Genomic DNA, 18,060 nt, shown 5'->3' with positions numbered 1-18,060 from the left:
CTTCTCTCATGATCTATCAATGCCTCAGGACGTCACTGAGTAAACTTTATCTTACTGAATGATTAACTATTCTCTCATGTTATCTGGGAGAAGGTTTGTTTGATTTAAAGAGAGGACCTGGCATAGAGTTAGTCCTGTCTGGTATAATTAGTGGTCAAGACTGGACAAGGAGGGTTGGATAAACTCCTCTGTATGAAGATGAGTCCTGTCTGGTATAATTAGTGGTCAAGACTGGACAAGGAGGGTTGGATAAACTCCTCTGTATGAAGATGAGTCCTGTCTGCTATAATTAGTGGTCAGACTGGACAAGGAGGGTTGGATAAACTCCTCTGTATGTGGAACAGGTGGAACTATTTAGAATGTGTAACAATAAAACATCTGTGGCTCAGTTGGTAGAGCATGGTGTGGTGTAACGCCAGGGTTGAAGGTTCGAATCCCACGGGGGACCAGTACAGGGAAAATATGGATGAAATGTATGCATTTAGCGTCTGCTAAATGACTAAAATGTAAAAACCTCCCTATTGGCTGTGTTCCCCATTCTAAAGTAGAACCATCAGCTACAGGAGGTGAGTCACATTCTATTTGTTACAGCAGTTTCCATGGAAACGTACAGAGGAGTTTATGCAAATCAACCCTATTTGTCTTGACACCTGAAGGAGGAGTCTCTGAAAACCTATTTAAATCAGTCTGTCCTGACTTAGCTCAGCAGTCTCCAGTCTACCAACTGGTCTCTGTAATAACTATTTAAAGCAGTCTGTCCTGACTCAGCTCAGCAGTCTCCAGTCTACCAACTGGTCTCTGTAATAACTATTTAAAGCAGTCTGTCCTGACTCAGCTCAACAGTCTCCAGTCTACCAACTGGTCTCTGTAACTTCATCTTTGTCTCTGTGGTGTTCAGTCTTCAGGTGATGATGGGGGTATTGAATCATCTCTCTACTCTCCTCCTTCTCTCTCTCCTTCCTCCTGCTCTCTCTCATGTAGTGAAGTTCAGTGATGTTCCAGAGTGCAAGGAGTTCTTCCTGGAGGAGACAACTCCAAATCTCCCAGGTATTTTGGTTGATGGGACAGTCAAGGACCAGAACCGCTACAAGCAGATCTGCCAGAAGTTTAAATACACAAAGAAAAATGTTGTTTACGAGATCTACATGTTTGCAACTCTCTACGACACGACCAACAGGATCCCTGTGTTCTCAGCCTACACCTTCACTGGGGTCGGATTGAGCGAGAAAAGACCAGATAAATGGATGATTGAACCGCAGGTAATATAAACATATTTTCAAATCGACATTTAATGCCAAGGTAGAACAATAACCTTCAATAGACAATAACTACTGTCTGTTCTAGCAAGATTACATGTCTGTATCGTTCCTTAAAGGGATAGTTTCTAAAATAACAGAAATACCTTATTTACATAAGTATTCAGACCCTGGTTTTGCTTTGTCATTATGTGGTATTGTGTGTAGATTGATGAGGGGAAAATACAATTTAATCAATTTTAGAATCAGTCTGTAACGTAACAAAATGTGGAATAAGTCAAAGGGTTTAAATACTTTCAGAATGCAGATATACAGGTCTGATATACAGGTCTAATATACAGGTCTAATGTACAGGTCTGATATACAGGTCTGATATACAGGTCTAATATGCAGGTCTAATATACAGGTCAGGTCTAATATGCAGGTCTGATATACAGGTCTAATATACAGGTCTAATATGCAGGTCTAATATACAGGTCTAATATACAGGTCAGGTCTAATATACAGGTCTAATATACAGGTCTGATATACAGGTCTAATATACAGGTCTGATATACAGGTCTGATATACAGGTCTAATATACAGGTCTAATATACAGGTCTAATATACAGGTCTGATATACAGGTCTGATATACAGGTCTGATATACAGGTCTAATATACAGGTCTGATATACAGGTCTGATATACAGGTCTGATATACAGGTCTGATATACAGGTCTGATATACAGGTCTAATATACAGGTCAGGTCTGATATACAGGTCTAAAATACAGGTCTAATATACAGGTCTAATATACAGGTCTAATATACAGGTATGATATACAGGTCTGATATACAGGTCTAATATACAGGTCTAATATACAGGTCTAATATACAGGTCTAATATACAGGTCAGGTCTGATATACAGGTCTAATATACAGGTCTGATATACAGGTCTGATATACAGGTCTGATATACAGGTCAGGTCTAATATACAGGTCAGGTCTAATATACAGGTCTAAAATACAGGTCAGGTCTAATATACAGGTCTAATATACAGGTCAGGTCTAATATACAGGTCTAATATACAGGTCTAATATCCAGGTCTAATATGCAGGTCTAATATACAGGTCTAATATACAGGTCTGATTTACAGGTCTAATATACAGGTCTGATATACAGGTCTAATATACAGGTTTGATATACAGGTCTGATATACAGGTCTAATATACAGGTCTGATATACAGGTCTGATATACAGGTCTGATATACAGGTCTGATATACAGGTCTGATATACAGGTCTAATATACAGGTCTAATATACAGGTCTAATATACAGGTCTGATATACAGGTCTGATATACAGGTCTGATATACAGGTCTAATATACAGGTCTGATATACAGGTCTAATATACAGGTCAGGTATGATATACAGGTCTAAAATACAGGTCTAATATACAGGTCTAATATACAGGTCTAATATACAGGTCTGATATACAGGTCTGATATACAGGTCTAATATACAGGTCTAATATACAGGTCTAATATACAGGTCTAATATACAGGTCAGGTCTGATATACAGGTCTAATATACAGGTCTGATATACAGGTCAGGTCTAATATACAGGTCTGATATACAGGTCAGGTCTAATATACAGGTCAGGTCTAATATACAGGTCTAAAATACAGGTCAGGTCTAATATACAGGTCTAATATACAGGTCTAATATACAGGTCAGGTCTAATATACAGGTCTAATATGCAGGTCTAATATACAGGTCTATAATACAGGTCAGGTCTAATATACAGGTCTAATATACAGGTCTAATATACAGGTCTAATATACAGGTCAGGTCTAATATACAGGTCTAATATACAGGTCTAATATACAGGTCTAATATACAGGTCAGGTCTAATATACAGGTCTAATATACAGGTCAGGTCTGATATACAGGTCTAATATACAGGTCAGGTCTGATATACAGGTCTGATATACAGGTCTAATATACAGGTCTGATATACAGGTCTGATATACAGGTCTGATATACAGGTCTAATATACAGGTCTGATATACAGGTCTAATATACAGGTCTGATATACAGGTCTAATATACAGGTCTGATATACAGGTCTAAGATGCAGGTCTGATATACAGGTCTAAGATGCAGGTCTGATATACAGGTCTAATATACAGGTCTGATATACAGGTCTAATATGCAGGTCTGATATACAGGTCTAAGATGCAGGTCTGATATACAGGTCTGATATACAGGTCTAATATACAGGTCTGATATACAGGTCTGATATACAGGTCTGATATATAGGTCTAATATACAGGTCTGAAATACAGGTCTAATATACAGGTCTGATATACAGGTCTAATATGCAGGTCTGATATACAGGTCTAATATACAGGTCTGATATACAGGTCTAATATGCAGGTCTGATATACAGGTCAGGTCTAATATACAGGTCAGGTCTAATATACAGGTCTAATATACAGGTCTAATATATAGGTCTAATATACAGGTCAGGTCTGATATACAGGTCTGATATACAGGTCTAATATACAGGTCAGGTCTGATATACAGGTCTAATATACAGGTCTGATATTCAGGTCTAATATACAGGTCTGATATACAGGTCTGATATACAGGTCTAATATACAGGTCTGATATACAGGTCTAATATACAGGTCTGATATACAGGTCTAATATACAGGTCTAATATACAGGTCAGGTCTGATATACAGGTCTAATATACAGGTCTGATATACAGGTCTAATATACAGGTCTGATATACAGGTCTAATATACAGGTCTAATATACAGGTCAGGTCTGATATACAGGTCTAATATACAGGTCTGATATTCAGGTCAGGTCTGATATACAGGTCTAATATACAGGTCTGATATACAGGTCTAATATACAGGTCTGATATACAGGTCAGGTCTGATATACAGGTCTAATATACAGGTCTGATATACAGGTCAGGTCTAATATACAGGTCTAATATACAGGTCTAATATACAGGTCTAATATACAGGTCTAATATACAGGTCTGATATACAGGTCTAATATACAGGTCAGTTCAGTGTCTGTCTACAGTATAACTGAATGATGAATATTGTTCCTACAGCTGGACGGAGGAGTTGACCAAGTTATGAGTCTGGAGGAAGACAGAGTGACTTACACACACCAGGCTGTCAATCAAGATTATGATATAGATGGTAACAACAAGAAGGTGAACAAAGGTCACATGTTTCCTAAAGCTTTTGCTCACCAACCTGTTAATCAGAACTCCACCTTTACCCTGACAAACGCTGTTCCTCAAGTAAAGACATTTAATGAAGGTAGCTGGGGAACGATGGAGTGTAAAGTTAGAAAGATTCTCCTGAAGCAGTGTCTAGATAATACTGGTAAACCCAAGGCCTATGTGGTGACTGGAGCAGTTCCCAGTAAGAGCAACACACTGAACAACCGAGTGAACATCCCAGATCTCATGTGGACAGCCTACTGCTGTTACAACAACAAGATGAAAAAGTGGATTGCCCAAGCACACTGGAGTGAGAACGAAGAGGAACCGAACAAAAAAGTATTGAACCCCCATACCTTGGCAGATCTGTATAACATGTTGAAGCAGCACTACCCAGGTGGTGATATCCAGGTGTTCCCAGAGCAGTGTCCAAGAGGTTCTTCTCAGAAAGAGAGAGAGAAGAGCAGAGAGAGGGAGGTAGGAAGTGGGGATGTTAGCAGGAAACGGTTAATGGAATGTGATGAGGATTGTAAATGTGTCTCTTTGTAGGTGTCACAGATCATTTCCTGTCCCAGAGTTTGGTCCAGTGGAAACACAGACAACTATAAAGTACATTCCCTCATGGGAGACCAGGGTTCAAGTCAAATCTTTCTATACTGACTTTCACTGCTATGTCTATATATCACATGAAATTCTGAAGAAAATAAAGTTTAATTCAGTTATGATATAAAGACATTACTGTTGTTAATACATAGTCCAACAGTATGTCAGGTTCTGACTACTATGTAACTGTTACCATGGAGATACTATTATATGTTCTGAATGTAATATTATCACTGTTACCATGGAGATACTATTATATGTTCTGAATGTAATTCTATCACTGTTACCATGGAGATACTATTATATGTTCTGAATGTAATTCTATCACTGTTACCATGGAGATACTATTATATGTTCTGAATGTAATTCTATCACTGTTACCATGGAGATACTATTATATGTTCTGAATGTAATTCTATCACTGTTATCATAGAGATACTATTATATGTTCTGAATGTAATTCTATCACTGTATGTATCCATCTTCTTCCCATCTGAAGGAATAAACATCTATAATAAATGAAGCCTGTGAGAGTCTGGTGTTTTGTTCTCATAGTGTTTAAATGTAACCACAGGTAGTGTACACACACTAATAACAAACCAGGGAACGATTGGGAGAACTCAGCCCTGGCCATTCTATCCACACCAGCCCAGATCAATGCAACTCATCCACTCTGCTGTCCCTGTGCTGCTTCTTGTTCTCTGTCTGTCTGTCTGCTTAAACCCTTATCCGTTTTAAAAGCTAAGCTAATGACTTTGGCTATGTTGCAAGTAGTGCCTGTGATATGTGTTCCCCTGAATCAACACCTACCCTAAGTGTTAGTTACTACAGGGTCCAGACTAACATGTTCCCCTGAATCAACACCTACCCTAAGTGTTAATTACTACAGGGTCCAGACTAGCATGTTCCCCTGAATCAACACCTACACTAAGTGTTAATTACTACAGGGTCCAGACTAACATGTTCCCCTGAATCAACACCTACACTAAGTGTTAATTACTACAGGGTCCAGACTAACATGTTCCCCTGAATCAACACCTACACTAAGTGTTAATTACTACAGGTTCCAGACTAACATGTTCCCCTGAATCAACACCTACCCTAAGTGTTAATTACTACAGGGTCCAGACTAACATGTTCCCCTGAATCAACACCTACACTAAGTGTTAATTACTACAGGGTCCAGACTAACATGTTCCCCTGAATCAACACCTACCCTAAGTGTTAATTACTACAGGGTCCAGACTAACATGTTCCCCTGGTGTCACTGCTGCCACTTACCTTTACAGTTGATGTCATCAGTCCAACATTTGTTTGGACCCAAATAATGAGTAATTATGTTATACAGTCATTCATAGTGTTTTATTAAGAAGTGTAATAAATACACTGCTAAGGTATTCAAGAAATAAATTGTTCCATCTAACAAATCCAAGCAGGAATCCATGACTCAATATATTTTGGGGACCAACCTAATCCATTGATTGTCATGAATTTTGGGTTGACAATTAGACTTTTGTTATAATTTACTGTCAAAATAGGACTCCAGAATTTCCAGATATATATTTCAATAGAGATGAGTTACATATTGATGTGGACTAACTAATATCATAGGTTCATTCATTTGAAGTTCAACACCTTCAAAATAGCCTGTAAAACAGTTTATATTGAGCTCAATATTGAGAGTTTACAATTTAAAATGACACCTCCAGAACGCTGAGACCCTCCTCTTTTCAACGGGTACAAGGGGACAAAGCATCCGACGCTGTGTTTTTCCCACAATTGCATTTTGAAATGGTGATCAGAACACATTTCTCTCAAGCGTGTCGTGGGGAGAGGAGAGTGGCTCACTCATCACAGCAGCAGGCCCCAGCAAGGCCAGCAGGGCAGACACTTTCATTACAGGAATCATGAGGACTATGCACTTTTTGACCAAATCACGGCTTTAGCCGCTCAAATAATAGGACGTTTTGAGTGAGGTGACAATGTAGAAGATAATCTTTAAGTTTTTCATGATCCATGATCTTGGCAGTCTTACTGATGACAGAGTCAGAGAGGTCTCTCTGCCACGTTTGATTTTGAATGTGAGATAACTGGGACAGCATATCTGATCAACAAAGGCTCATTATAGATTAGTATAACAGAGAAATGTAAAACACATTTTAACAGGCCCATGGACAGCTGGCCATGTCACCCTTTTAAGTATTTAAATGTCCCAACCCCCCCAAAAATTGTCCGGGCCCATCTGGCATTTTCCAGAATTTCCAGTGGTCAATCTGCCCCTGCATGCACGAACGCACACACACAGCCCGTCATCTCATAAAGTAATTCATAGTGCTTTATTAATAAATACACTACTGAGGTATTCAAGAAATAAGTTGTTCCATCTAACAAATCCAAGCAGGAATCCATGACTCAATATATTTTCGAGACCAACCTAATCCAATGATTGTCATGAATTTTAATTTGACAATTAGACTATGGTTTTTATATTTTACTGTCAAAATAGGACTCCAGAATTTCCATATTTTTGTTTTCTTAGATAGAGATGAATCTTTACAGGCCCTCCCATTCGGCAAGATTAGGCGGTTGCCTATAGCGGCAGTTGAATTTGGGGCGGCATTTTGGCAATTGGCTGCCTCCCTCCTCCCTCCGTTGCCTTGATGCTAGTGGTTGTATTAATTTGGGATCTATTGCATCCCACAACTGTCCCAGACAACGTTTGGAATATTTATTTCTCACACAGAATAGGTCAACTTTTGAACTATGGGGGATAGTAGATTGACATAGGCTTGTGCTTTTGCTGTCCGTTAGTCCTACTCATCTTTTTGGCTGACGAAAAGTAAATGTGGACAGATGGGGACTTCCAATTTCTTCAATATGCACCTCGGAACTGGATTCGCGTTCCTGATGTGTCTGTCTTCACTTGAAGCCTGTGAGAAAGACCCGAACACATGACTGAGAGCCATGCAACTGAGAGGTGCTTCAGCACGCAGCGGGAGAAGGGAATTATAATTATTATATTCAGCCCAAGGGCACAACGACCACTTGCCGCAAAAGGCATGGATTTTTTTAGGGGATTATGGCCTAACAAAGGGGATGCCGCCAGGAAATTCAAGGCATTATCAAGCGCTTGACAAATTGTGAATGAGAGGCTGATGATGTGTGTACAGCCTTCGCAAAACAAAACAGAGCAGAGCTTCTGCCTTTTATGTGTCTTTTTCCCAAATCATCATTTGTCTCATTATGCAGCCTTACAATGTGTTAAATCTAAACATATAGCACAACATTTTTATCACAACTAAAGTTACATTAATAACTCTAAATTAAACGTATAGGAGGACTTGTTTCTTTCTTAATTCACCATTCAACACAGAATAGCCGCACGTGCGCACTCCCTCAAATCATTTGGAGAAAATATCCTTTCTATTTTATTCAGCTATGTTTAACTTGTATTATTCATACTATAAAATAATGCCATGGAATTCTAAACAACTCTTTTCTGCTAAATTAACTAGTGTATCCCACAACCATACGGCATAGCCAGATCAGGGCCTAACATAAGGACATCTCAGAGTATGCTGTTCTGTTCTTCTGAAATAGACTGCATTTTCTTCATGTTTCTTTAGACTTGTGTAAATAAATAATGGATTTATTGTGATGGTGTAGCCTATATTACATGGAGTTATTAGACTTTTTTAAACGTCGATGTTCCAGAGGTCAGCATCAGTGGCTTGTAGGCTATGTGTGGAAGACAGGAGATGCTAAATGTGTTAATGAACATAAACAGCCATTTACCAGTGAGGCCGGCAGTTATTTTCTTGACAATCACCGACTGACGAAATGTCATAACCGCCACAGCCCTAAGAGTGAACATGGCTCGTCTGTTCCAAGAAAAACTATGCAGCCTTCTTCTTTTGCTGAAAACTTTTTTCACACAAATGCAAATCTGCGTTGGTCAGGTATAGAACCAGGGACTGGAGGAATCTGTGCCACCTCCTCAGCACACATGAGAAGTCACATGACCACCCAGATAGTTTCCAGAGGTGGAAGGAGCTGGAGATCAGGCTGGTGTCCAAGCAAACTATCGATGTTTAAGCCCAACGGGCTGTTGACGGAGAGACTCTCCACTGGCAGCCGGCGCTGCAGAGGCTCATATCCCTGATACGCATAATGGCCACCCAGAACTCTACGCAATGTGGGACCAACGACAGGCTGAACGAGCCAAATAATAGGAACTTTATGAAGTGTGCGGAAATGCTGGGTGTCTTTGATGGTACATGAAGGGGCCGTCCAAAGAAACACATGAGCACTACCTCTGTAAAAGAATCCAGAATGTAATCATTGACATGTTGGCAGAAGACTGAGATCCAGCAGACAGTGTGCAGTGAGCTAAAAGCAGCCAAATATTTTGAACCTGGTTCTCTCTGATGCAGCATCGTGTTGCTTGGAGGCGGCTGAGTTTTTAATACCTTCCAAGAGATTTCTACATTTTTATCTACATTTTTATCTACATGATCTACACACCGCTGGGACCATGTTGAAAGAGCACGTAAAAGATGGACTCACAGTGAAACCCCTCATCACCACGAGATGGGAGAGCCAGGTGGAGGCTGTGAAACCCCTCAGCACCACAAGATGGGAGAGCCTGGTGGAGGCTGTGAAACCCCTCATCACCACAAGATGGGAGAGCCAGGTGGAGGCTGTGAAACCCCTCAGCACCACAAGATGGGAGAGCCTGGTGGAGGCTGTGAAACCCCTCAGCACCACAAGATGAGAGAGCCTGGTGGAGGCTGTGAAACCCCTCATCACCACGAGATGGGAGAGCCTGGTGGAGGCTGTGAAACCCCTCATCACCACGAGATGGGAGAGCCAGGTGGAGGCTGTGAAACCCCTCATCACCACAAGATGAGAGAGCCTGGTGGAGGCTGTGAAACCCCTCATCACCACAAGATGGGAGAGCCTGGTGGAGGCTGTGAAACCCCTCATCACCACAAGATGGGAGAGCCTGGTGGAGGCTGTGAAACCTGCATCTCAGTGCTAGAGGCGTCACTACAGACCCTGGTTTGTTTCCAGGCTGTATCACAACCGGCCGTGATTGGGAGTCCCATCAAAATCAACCAAATGAAGGCACCTTAGAAGGCAGCATTTTAAATTTTGTCGGGATTGAGATGCCTCAAAAGGCAGCATCCTTGTCGATTGGGACACAACTGTCTGACTTGATTTAGGTTTAGTTCAGCCGTCCTGTTGAACTTACCCAACATGCCACTATAGGGTAGCGAACATCCACAGAAGTGCCTGTTTTCTCCACCACACAGTGAACAGGTCTAAAAAGGCAAAACTACCACCAGGGTGGGGCGGGGGCTAACCACAGGGGGCAAAATAAGGAACGCTTCACGAATTTGCGTGTCATCTTTTGAGCGTTCTTTGCGCATTATTTTCCTGCGCAAGGCTAACCCGTTGTCTAGCGGATCTCAACTAGCAAAAAGCTACTAAAATCCACCAATGGGAATGCGAGACAGTCTCAACTAACCATATCCAACCACCATCGCCCGTTTGACGTGTGGTCCAATCATATTCGCCCTTTGACTTTAGCCTCCGGCCCCATCTCGAATTTTCAAAAAACAAACGGCGGACATGACACTTCCCCTGAAAGCTGGAAAGATGGTGGAAGCAGATGATACAGTGGATTCTGAATACAATGGCTGTAGAATCAAGGAGATCCGCAGTATTATCCAAAAGAATGGAAAACGGAGCAAAGTAGGGTACAGTGATGAGAATGACCCTTTGTATCTAGTAGGAGTACGGTTTGTTAATGAGGAGCAGATGAGCAGAGTACCAATCTGGAAGAAACCATTTGAGTTCTCCGACCTGGTGGAGAGAGTTCTGGGTAAAGTGAAGGCTGTGAGGATCACTAGAGGAGGGCTTGTTTAGATCTTGTGTTTCTGCGGATCAGAAGGAACGTGTGTCATAACCGACTTGACACGTTTGAAGTGTCGTGTGTGTCTCTTCGGATAGGCCTACAATGCAGGATGCGGGAGTTGCCATTAACCAGCAGCAATATTTTAAACGTTAAGAAGGTGGACTTTATGGCATTTATAGCTGTGGTAATGAATGGCACTGCCAAGGGAGAGAGAAGGTACAGGAAGATATACGTCAGAGTGATTATGGTGGAGCTGTTCCTGGGGCTGAAAGATTTCACAGCAAAGGAGTTACATGGAATATTGGCACAAGCCTCACCACCCTCTCAGATCCCAGAGCCGTACCACCCTCTCAGGTCCCAGAGCCGTACCACCCTCTCAGGTCCTAGAGCCGTACCACCCTCTCAGGTCCCAGAGCCGTACCACCCTCTCAGGTCCCAGAGCCGTACCACCCTCTCAGGTCCCAGAGCCGTACCACCCTCTCAGGTCCCAGAGCAGTACCACCCTCTCAGGTCCCAGAGCCGTACCACCCTCTCAGGTCCCAGAGCCGTACCACCCTCTCAGGTCCCAGAGCCGTACCACCCTCTCAGGTCCCAGAGCCGTACCACCCTCTCAGGTCCCAGAGCCGTACCACCCTCTCAGGTCCCAGAGCCTCACCACCCTCTCAGGTCCCAGAGCCTCACCACCCTCTCAGGTCCCAGAGCCTCACCACCCTCTCAGGTCCCAGAGCCGTTCCACCCTCTCAGGTCCCAGAGCTGTACCACCCTCTCAGGTCCCAGAGCCGTACCACCCTCTCAGGTCCCAGAGCCGTACCACCCTCTCAGGTCCCAGAGCCTCACCACCCTCTCAGGTCCCAGAGCCTCACCACCCTCTCAGGTCCCAGAGCCTCACCACCCTCTCAGGTCCCAGAGCCGTTCCACCCTCTCAGGTCCCAGAGCCGTACCACCCTCTCAGATCCTAGAGCCGTACCACCCTCTCGGATCCTAGAGCCGTACCACCCTCTCAGGTCCCAGAGCCGTACCACCCTCTCAGGTCCTAGAGCCGTACCACCCTCTCAGGTCCCAGAGCCGTACCACCCTCTCAGGTCCTAGAGCCCTACCACCCTCTCAGGTCCCAGAGCCGTACCACCCTCTCAGGTCCCAGAGCCGTACCACCCTCTCAGGTCCTAGAGCCGTACCACCCTCTCAGGTCCCAGAGCCGTACCACCCTCTCAGGTCCCAGAGCCCTACCACCCTCTCAGGTCCCAGAGCCGTACCACCCTCTCAGGTCCTAGAGCCGTACCACCCTCTCAGATCCTAGAGCCGTACCACCCTCTCAGGTCCTAGAGCCGTACCACCCTCTCAGGTCCTAGAGCCCGAGAAGGGACATATAGAGAACTAAAAGAAGGAGGAAGTGGGAGTTTTGTTTGTTTTGGTAATGTACTATTTTATTAGGGCGGGTGGATTAAGTTAGTATCACTATTATGTTTGGAGTTATTCATTTTATTGTATTTTTTTTGGTTTCAAACCGTCCAGTTGGTGGCGGCAAAGCACCTTTTTGTGTGTAGTCCGCCATACAACCCACAGAAGAAGAAGAAGACACTTTCCCTTCATCGGATCATTGTTTAAATCACAAGGACAGAGAGTTACAGAGTAAGTATCTTTTATAAGGTTGAATGAAATCGATTGTAAATGTTATTGCTACATATGTGAAGTTGTTAGAAGAATGGAAAAGTGAATGTAAAACATACAGTGGTATCTCAGCAGTCATCTACCTATGATACCCGTAGCATTGGTTTGGTATCGGTAACTACCTGTACAATCAGACACCACTTGTCTGCATTTTCAATACTATTTTTACAATCGGAAGCTATTTTAATTCATACTATCGCTTAAATTCCTGCTTTGTTGTGTGGTGTAAGACGTCTGTGAAGTTGTGAAATCGTGTGAACGTGATGCAGGCTACAGTTCAGTAACTTTAACATGCTACTGTACAGTAGTTTATTTTATGTTTCAGTGTAAAACAGTTTTATTCAACATGTATCAGTCATGGATTAGATAATACATGTATTATGTTGTCTAGTTTCATGGTGACATAATCATGATATTTGCTTTGCATTTCAATCTACACATGAATATGGTTCTGCAATGTTAGGTAGGCTATTCTGTTCCCTTGACATTCTGCAAGCATGAATACTTTACAATAATGGAAGATATGCATTGTGTTAATCTTACTATTTGTCCATGTATTGAATGTGACACTCCTCAGCATCATGACACTCCCTTCCTGTATCTGTCATGAAGGCCTATCCATTCTTTGTCCTTTAGTTACAGAACTAAATCTAGTATCTGTCACTTACCTTTCATGCTGTAGATTTACTGTCATGGTGCTGAGAATGCTTAGTACTGTATCTGTCTCTTACCTTTCATGCTGTAGATTTACTGTCATGGTGCTGAGAATGCTTAGTACTGTATCTGTCACTTACCTTTCATGCTGTAGATTTACTGTCATGGTGCTGAGAATGGTTAGTACTGTATCTGTCACTTACCTTTCATGCTGTAGATTTACTGTCATGGTGCTGAGAATGCTTAGTACTGTATCTGTCTCTTACCTTTCATGCTGTAGATTTACTGTCATGGTGCTGAGAATGGTTAGTACTGTATCTGTCACTTACCTTTCATGCTGTAGATTTACTGTCATGGTGCTGAGAATGCTTAGTACTGTATCTGTCACTTAGCTTTCATGCTGTAGATTTACTGTCATGGTGCTGAGAATGCTTAGTTTACCAGGAGCTGCCTACAGAGCTCACAGTTCATCACTGTCCTTTCCCTGGTGGGGTGAAGACCAGAAGAGGGTGATGTCCTTCCTGTCTTCAAGGCCTGCCTCAGAAAGTGCTGGGGTGAGTTTTTATAATAAATGAGCAGCTTAGAAATGGTAATTTCATATTTTCTTCTCTCATGATCTATAAATGCCTCAGGATGCCACTGGGTAAACATTATCTAACTGAATGATGAACCTTCCTGTGACGATATGTGGAAGAATATATGTCTGAAGTAAACAGAGGAACTGGCCTAGAGCGAGTCCTGTCTGGTATAATTAGTGGTCAGACTGGACAAGGAGGGTTGGATAAACTCCTCTGTATGAAGATGAGTCCTGTCTGGTATAATTAGTGGTCAGACTGGACAAGGAGGGTTGGATAAACTCCTCTGTATGAAGATGAGTCCTGTCTGGTATAATTAGTGGTCAGACTGGACAAGGAGGGTTGGATAAACTCCTCTGTATGAAGATGAGTCCTGTCTGCTATAATTAGTGGTCAGACTGGACAATGAGGGTTGGATAAACTCCTCTGTATGAAGATGAGTCCTGTCTGGTATAATTAGTGGTCAGACTGGACAAGGAGGGTTGGATAAACTCCTCTGTATGTGGAACAGGTGGAACTATTTAGAATGTGTAACAATCAAACCTCCCTATTGGCTGTGTGTTCCACATTCTAAAGTAGAACCATCATTTTACTTGCTGAAATATTGTCCAGAAATGACCTCATTGGACAGAAAGGGGAACTCCTCCCCACACGCATGTTGAACAAATATAATGTTTCCCTGAAACAAAGGATTCCTGTAGTTTCATGAAATAAGAAATGTATTCATAGTATATCATACATCATACAAGCCAACATTCAGTAGCAACACTGCTAAGAGGTTTTGTTTAAATCCATTGATGACTTGTAGTTTTATTGAAGAAGAAATAAGGTTTTGAGGTCCTAAAGTAAATATTCTATCCTCCTGTCTTTTTGTTAAATTATTGACCTGTGGAACATTCACCTACTGGGTCAATTATAACATTTAATATCCTCCACTTGGTTGAATTGTAAATGACTGGTATGTTCTAGGAACATACTTACTGTGTTATGGTAGCCGAGGTATGTATGTTTGCATAAAAATATTATTAATAAACTAAAGTCTAAAAGTGTTGGTTTGTTCCCCAGTCTCCTCTACTCTGACTGAGAAAAGGCCTCCTCAACTGAAGAATCTACAGCTGCTGAGTCTGAGGTGTTAATCAGTCCAGTGCTGCTCTGACCACAGTGTTGTTAGGAACCACATTTTCTAATGCTACATACACAGCCTTGTGTCAACTCTTACTGTGAACTACTTCAGTTACTGGAAATAAACTCAGCAGTGATCAGACTACAGAATACACCAAGTTGTAAACATCTTCATCCATTTCATTCAGTTGTAAACATCTTCATCCATTTCATTCAGTTGGACACATCTTCCTCCATTTCATTCAGTTGTACACATCTTCCTCCATTTCATTCAGTTGTAAACATCTTCCTCCATTTCATTCAGTTGTAAACATCTTCCTCCATTTCATTCAGTTGTAAACATATCTGTAATGTATGTTAATTCTTTGAGACATCATACTAAATATGTTGACTAGCTGGTCATGGGAAATGCAAGTGTTACTTCTTTGAGTTTTTGAGTCAGAGTCGCTAAGCCTTGTGGGATATTAATGAATGTGAACTCAGCAACCGTAATTCCAGAACAGTCCCTCTGTTGTAATAGTGTGATATGTATCTTCTGACAGACTCTATGCTGAGTAAAGTCATGTTTTTATCCTAAAACGTTTTTCTACCAGAACCAAAGTGTGGATGCAGTCACTATTTAGAGCAGTCTAATCTCATTAACCCAGAACTATAATATTGTGTGATTCAGTTCTGGGTCCATACCTGTTAGAAACTACAGTAGGTGAGTCACATGTTATTAGTTACAGCAGTTTCCATGGAAACATACAGAGGGGTTTATGCAAATCAACCCTTTCTGTCTTGACACCTGAAGGAGGAGTCTCTGAAAACCTATTTAAAGCAGTCTGTCCTGCCTCAGCTCAACAGTCTCCAGTCTACCAACTGGTCTCTGTAATAACTATTTAAAGCAGTCTGTCCTGACTCAGCTCAGCAGTCTCCAGTCTACCAACTGGTCTCTGTAATAACTATTTAAATCAGTCTGTCCTGACTCAGCTCAGCAGTCTCCAGTCTACCAACTGGTCTCTGTAATAACTATTTAAAGCAGTCTGTCCTGACTCAGCTCAACAGTCTCCATTCTACCAACTGGTCTCTGTAACTTCATCTTTGTCTCTGTGGTGTACAGTCTTCAGGTGATGATGGGGGTATTGAATCATCTCTCTACTCTCCTCCTTCTCTCTCTCCTTCCTCCTGCTCTCTCTCATGTAGTGGAGAAGTTCAGTGATGTTCCGCAGTGCCAGAAGTTCTTCCTGGAGGGGACAACTCCAAATCTGACGGGTATTTTGGTTGGTGGGACAGTCAAGGACCAGAACCGCTACAAGCCGATCTGCCAGTTGTTCAACAACACCTACAGGTTTGCAACTCTCTACGACACGACCAACAGGATCCCTGTGTTCTCAGCCTACACCTTCACTGGTAATGTTGTTGGTAGCAAGAGACCAAAAAATCAAACCTGGATGATCGAGCCCCAGGTAGGACTAATGTTTTGTCATATAACATAACATTTGTATTTGTTTACTGGTATATATCACAGACAGTTATGTTACCAAGTCAGTCCTGGATGATAGAGCCCCAGGTAGTTCTAATCTCTATTCATTCAACATGTGTATTTGTTTACTGCTATAGACATACAGTATCTTTGAGACATTACTTTTTGGTGCAAACGCTTTCAGCTTAATTCTGGATTGTTAAATTGTGAACTTGTTAATGAGTTATTAATGTCTAAACTAGTTAATGATTTTAATGTCTGACTGGTGTTTCTGCAGCTTGAAGATATAGATATAAAAGAGATGAAAACCCAAGATGATGATGAGGTGAAGGAGCTTAATAATAATAAAGTTTTAAGAGTCAACCACCAGGCTGCGGATGAAGACTACAAATATAACAGACTGGATATGGACAGAGGTCACCTGTTCCCATGTTCGTACGCACCTGATGATGATGCCAAGAGGTCCACTTTCACCCTGACAAACGCCGTTCCCCAAGAAAGATCCTTCAACGGGGGCAGCTGGAGGAGAATGGAGTGCAAAGTCAGAGACGCTCTTGAGCTTAACTGTAAGAAGAACAACAAGATAGAAGCCTATGTGGTGACTGGAGCAGTTCCCAGCTTCAACAACACACTGAAGGAACGAGTGAACATCCCAGATCTCATGTGGACAGCCTACTGCTGTTACAACAACAACCTGAAACAGTGGGTGGCCCAAGCACACTGGGGTGAGAACCAAAAGGAGGACAAGGGGAAAAAATTGCCCTCAAATACCTTGGTAGATCTGTATAACATATTGAACCAGCTTTACCCAGGTGGTGATGTCCAGGTGTTCCCAGATCAGTGTCCAACTGCTGATATTCCCAGAGCGCTTCCCCTCAGGGATGGGGATGTATATGATCATTGTGTCTATGATGATGACTGTGTCTGTTCCTCTGTTGGGGTCAAAGGTTATTACCTACCTGTTGTATTAGTTTCTGTGCTGGTGATGATGATGTAGTGACATAACCACCAGGAACCTGATGTAGTTGTATTTGTTTCCTTTTTTTGGACTTTTAAATTAATAATATGTACCCATTGATTCTTAAAGATATAACTGAGTAGCTAGTAGACTACTGACCTGCTTTAGTAGACTACTGACCTGCTTTAGTAGACTACTGACCTGCTTTAGTAGACTACTGACCTGCTCTAGTAGACTACTGACCTGCTTTAGTAGACTACTGACCTGCTCTAGTAGACTACTGACCTGACCTGCTTTAGTAGACTACTGACCTGCTTTAGTAGACTACTGACCTGCTTTAGTAGACTACTGACCTGCTCTAGTAGACTACTGACCTGACCTGCTCTAGTAGACTACTGACCTGACCTGCTTTAGTAGACTACTGACCTGCTCTAGTAGACTACTGACCTGACCTGCTTTAGTAGACTACTGACCTGACCTGCTTTAGTAGACTACTGACCTGCTTTAGTAGACTACTGACCTGACCTGCTTTAGTAGACTACTGACCTGCTCTAGTAGACTACTGACCTGACCTGCTTTAGTAGACTACTGACCTGCTTTAGTAGACT

At 42.1% G+C, this 18,060-nt stretch overlaps 1 protein-coding gene across 3 annotated transcripts; it reads left to right on the top strand.

Annotated features, from left to right (window-relative positions):
- Window positions 1-719: 719 nt before the first annotated feature.
- On the top strand, window positions 720-17,647 carry LOC123723795 (endonuclease domain-containing 1 protein-like). 3 transcript variants are annotated; one of them, XM_045713354.1, is made up of 3 exons: window positions 720-1,147; window positions 16,360-16,477; window positions 16,772-17,588. In XM_045713354.1, exons 1-3 carry the CDS (start codon window positions 909-911, stop codon window positions 17,489-17,491), a joined length of 1,077 nt encoding a protein of 358 aa, XP_045569310.1. In that variant the 5' UTR covers window positions 720-908; the 3' UTR covers window positions 17,492-17,588. The 3 variants fall into 3 exon arrangements, with proteins under 3 accessions (XP_045569310.1, XP_045569311.1, XP_045569312.1); XM_045713356.1 differs by lacking the exon at window positions 720-1,147 and adding an exon at window positions 13,761-13,886 and having other exon boundaries at window positions 16,215-16,477; window positions 16,772-17,647; XM_045713355.1 differs by lacking the exons at window positions 16,360-16,477; window positions 16,772-17,588 and adding an exon at window positions 4,371-5,613 and having other exon boundaries at window positions 742-1,259.
- The last annotated feature ends 413 nt before the right edge of the window (window positions 17,648-18,060 follow it).

The sequence above is a fragment of the Salmo salar genome, unplaced genomic scaffold, assembly GCF_905237065.1.
Source record: "Salmo salar unplaced genomic scaffold, Ssal_v3.1, whole genome shotgun sequence".
Lineage (NCBI taxonomy): Eukaryota > Metazoa > Chordata > Actinopteri > Salmoniformes > Salmonidae > Salmo > Salmo salar.
This window is presented reverse-complemented; position numbering and strand designations above follow the sequence as displayed.

What these genes read in the sequence shown, in the direction of transcription:
- LOC123723795 (XM_045713354.1), top strand. Translation starts at nt 909, where the DNA reads ATGATGGGGGTATTGAATCATCTCTCTACTCTCCTCCTTCTCTCTCTC. An exon ending in GTTGTTTACGAGATCTACAT is followed by an intron (nt 1,148 to 16,359) that starts GTTTGCAACTCT and finishes CAACACCTACAG; the next exon opens with GTTTGCAACTCTCTACGACA. An exon ending in CCTGGATGATCGAGCCCCAG is followed by an intron (nt 16,478 to 16,771) that starts GTAGGACTAATG and finishes GTGTTTCTGCAG; the next exon opens with CTTGAAGATATAGATATAAA.